The sequence below is a fragment of the Montipora capricornis genome, chromosome 7 (assembly GCF_036669925.1).
Source record: "Montipora capricornis isolate CH-2021 chromosome 7, ASM3666992v2, whole genome shotgun sequence".
NCBI lineage: Eukaryota > Metazoa > Cnidaria > Anthozoa > Scleractinia > Acroporidae > Montipora > Montipora capricornis.
In genome coordinates, this window is record NC_090889.1 from 18,299,515 (window position 1) to 18,302,618 (window position 3,104).

The following is a 3,104-nucleotide window of genomic DNA, read 5'->3' on the forward strand; positions in this document are numbered from 1 at the left end:
TGGGTAGAAGACCTTTCGGAATGATGTTGTTGTTTTCGGAAGAAGAGATAGTTTTTCAAGTGATGTTGGTGTAGGACGAGTTTTAGTTGAATCTTTTGGAGGCGTTGAAGAACTTGGTCATTTTGGGTTGACGTGGATTAGGTCCATTGGGGGCCGGGATTTGGGTGGACATTCATACATGATAACAGAAAGCTGTAGAAGTAATTGAATAAAGGGCTTGAGTTGGTGAAGATATCTTGAGGTCCTGATCAGGACAGACTTGGGAGTTCGTGGCAGTGAGAGAAGATGGCAAAAAATGTAGTCAGAATAGCGAGGATAACCACAGTAGCCAGAGATCTTGTAATATCCCGTTCGTAGGTTGGATTGGGCGGGAATCATCCAGTCCTGCGATACTAGACTTAGTAAAAAGTCCAATGTGCATTCTCCATGTGTTGATGTCAATGCCCATTATAAAATGCAAGGTGATCGGATCAATCCAGATCGACGGTTTTGAAAATAAACTTTTTAGGATTAAACCACTGCAAAAACCGTGTACGATCAAACTTGCTCTACGTGGATCAAAATAGATCGTGACCACACCATAAAAAACTTTAAATAAAAAATATCCTGCAAAGGTTGGTCAAGACAACGTGAGCATAGGCGTTGTTGCTTGCAATATTTCGGCTGGCCAACACCAGCCTTCTTCAGGTTTATTGAATGGATAAATGCTAGTAACAAGATCTTTATATTTACCGGAATGACATAAAATGCTACGTGATGTGTTATAAACGGAAATGCATGAAAAAGAGGAGAGAGAATAATACATGATAACAAGATAAAAAAAACAAAAAAAATTATTAGGTAGCTAAACTAAATTACATTTCATCTCTTCTGTTAAGGCCTGCAGGCTCCAGTGTTTTCCTCTGTGTATGAGGAATGCCTCACGAGCCTTTCTGATGGAGTCACGACTAGTGTGTAGTTGTTCGAGCGGTATAAGGATCATGTGATCCTCCGCGTGACCACTGGTCAGGAAGTGTCGTGAAACCGCAGTGGGGATATAACTACAAAAGGGGCTTATAATAGGTCGCCTATGTTCATTAAAGCGGTCTTTAAGACGACGTTTGGTCTCTCCGATGTACTGAAGATTACATTTAGTGCACTGAATCATGTAAATTACATTAGGGGTTTCACAAGTAATATGTGATTTGATTTTGAAGGTTTGTCCAGTACTATAAAAAGTATATTGATTACGGCCATCCTCAATAAAAGGACAGGCGGTGCAACTAGTTTTATTGCATCGAAACGAGCCGGATGGAGACCTAGATTGGTCGGTGTAAGTAGGTTCCGGCAATTTAGCTCTAACTAGAATGTCACTAATGTTTTTACAACGCCGGTAGGCTACTAAAGGGAGATTAGTAAAAACATTTTTACAGCGACCAGATGAATAAAGCACGTTTGAGTGTTTGTGAATTATACGGGATATGTTAGGTAAAGCGGGTTATAGGTAATGACGAACGGAACAGTATCTGTTCTTTGTTTAGGTTTGGGTTTAAGAGCGTCGTTCCGGGAAATGTCAGAAGCACGTCGTATCTGGGTTTTAAGGAAATTAAGTTCGTAACCTCGGTTGACGAGGTAGTCCATAAGTTCCTTACAGCGTTGTTTGTAAGTGTCATTGTCGGAGCATATGCGTCGAAGGCGAAGTGCAAGGCTATATGGAATGGAACGTTTAGTGTGGGTGGGGTGGCATGAGGAGATGAGTAATATTGATGTTTGTCAGTGGGTTTAGTGTAAAGATCGGTTTCTATGAGACCATCCTTAAGTGAGACTATCACATCAAGGAATGAAATATTTGTGAGGGAATGCGAACAAGTGAATTTAATGGTGGGATGAAGGTTATTGAGATAATCGACAAATACTTTCAGTTTATCTGAACCTTCAGTCCAAATAACGAAAATATCGTCCAGAAATCTGAGCCATGTATGAGGTAGGTACAGTGCGTTAGTGAGCGCGTCCTGTTCGAATTTGGCAAGAAAAAGGTTGGCAAATGAAGGACCATTTTGGTGCCCATAGCAGTACCGTGTTTTTGTAGGTAGTGTTGTTGTTAAATGTGAAATTGTTCATGTTGAGGATGATCTGTATGAGGTCGCAAAGAGTTTCCGTGGGGATGTCCTTATCGTTGCGTTTGCGAAGGAAAAAGCGGCAAGCCTCAATACCTTCACTGTGAGGGATGTTGGTATAAAGAGAAGTGACGTCAAGCGTGACAAGTATGGCATTGTCGGGAATTGTGTTGATTGTGTTCAAGTTGGCAAGGTTGTTAAGGAAATCAGTAGTGTCTTTAACGTAAGACGGAACAGTGTGAACTAATGGTTTTAGGTAGTAGTCAACAAACTGAGAGATACGTTCTGTGGGGTGGTTGTTAGAAGAAACTATGGGTCGTCCAGGATTGTTTACTTTGTGGATTTTGGGGAGTATGTAAAAGCGTCCAGGTCTGGGGTCGTTTTGTACAAGGTACTGTTTTGTTTTTACGTCAATAAGTTTGTTGTTGAACATGCGTTTAACGTATTCAGCAACTCTTTTTTGTATCATGGCAGTCTTGTCCTTTCCTTGTTGTTCGTAGAAGGTTGGGTTATTCAATTGTCGGTTGCATTCGTTTATGTACCAGGATCTGTCCATTATCACAGTCGCCGATCCTTTATCGGCCGACTTGATGATAATGTCGTGTCTTTGTTTAAGTTGACGTAATGCGTCACGTTCTGTCTTAGGGAGATTGTCACATACGCGGTTGGTTTGGAGGTCAACAAGTCACGTTTTACAGCATTAAGAAAAGGGTTAAGTGCATCGTCTCTGTTAGTCGGGGGTGTCCCAACACTTTTAGGGTGGAAGGGGTTAGGTTCGTCGCTGGATACGTTATCATGAAAAAATTCTGTAATGCGTAAACGACGGGCAAATTCGTCAAAGTCTGCATTAACTTCAGACCAGTTGATTTGTCGTGGAGTGGGGCAAAAAGTAAGACCTCTTGCTAGAAGTTGCGTTTCGTCGTGCGTTAGTGTGACGTTAGATAAGTTAACAACGGAAGATGGGTCAAGAGGTGTGTTAGTGTTAGGAGTGGGTAGTCGTTTAGTATT

General features: G+C 41.5%; 1 protein-coding gene across 1 annotated transcript in view; it reads right to left on the minus strand.

Moving 5' to 3' along the window:
• Window positions 1-2,652, minus strand: part of LOC138055736 (uncharacterized) — a 3,731-nt gene extending 1,079 nt beyond the window's left edge. Inside the window, exon 1 of the mRNA XM_068901615.1 lies at window positions 2,056-2,652. Coding sequence (XP_068757716.1) covers window positions 2,056-2,652 — 597 coding nt within the window. The remainder of the gene's footprint in view (window positions 1-2,055) is intronic.
• Window positions 2,653-3,104: the final 452 nt, after the last annotated feature.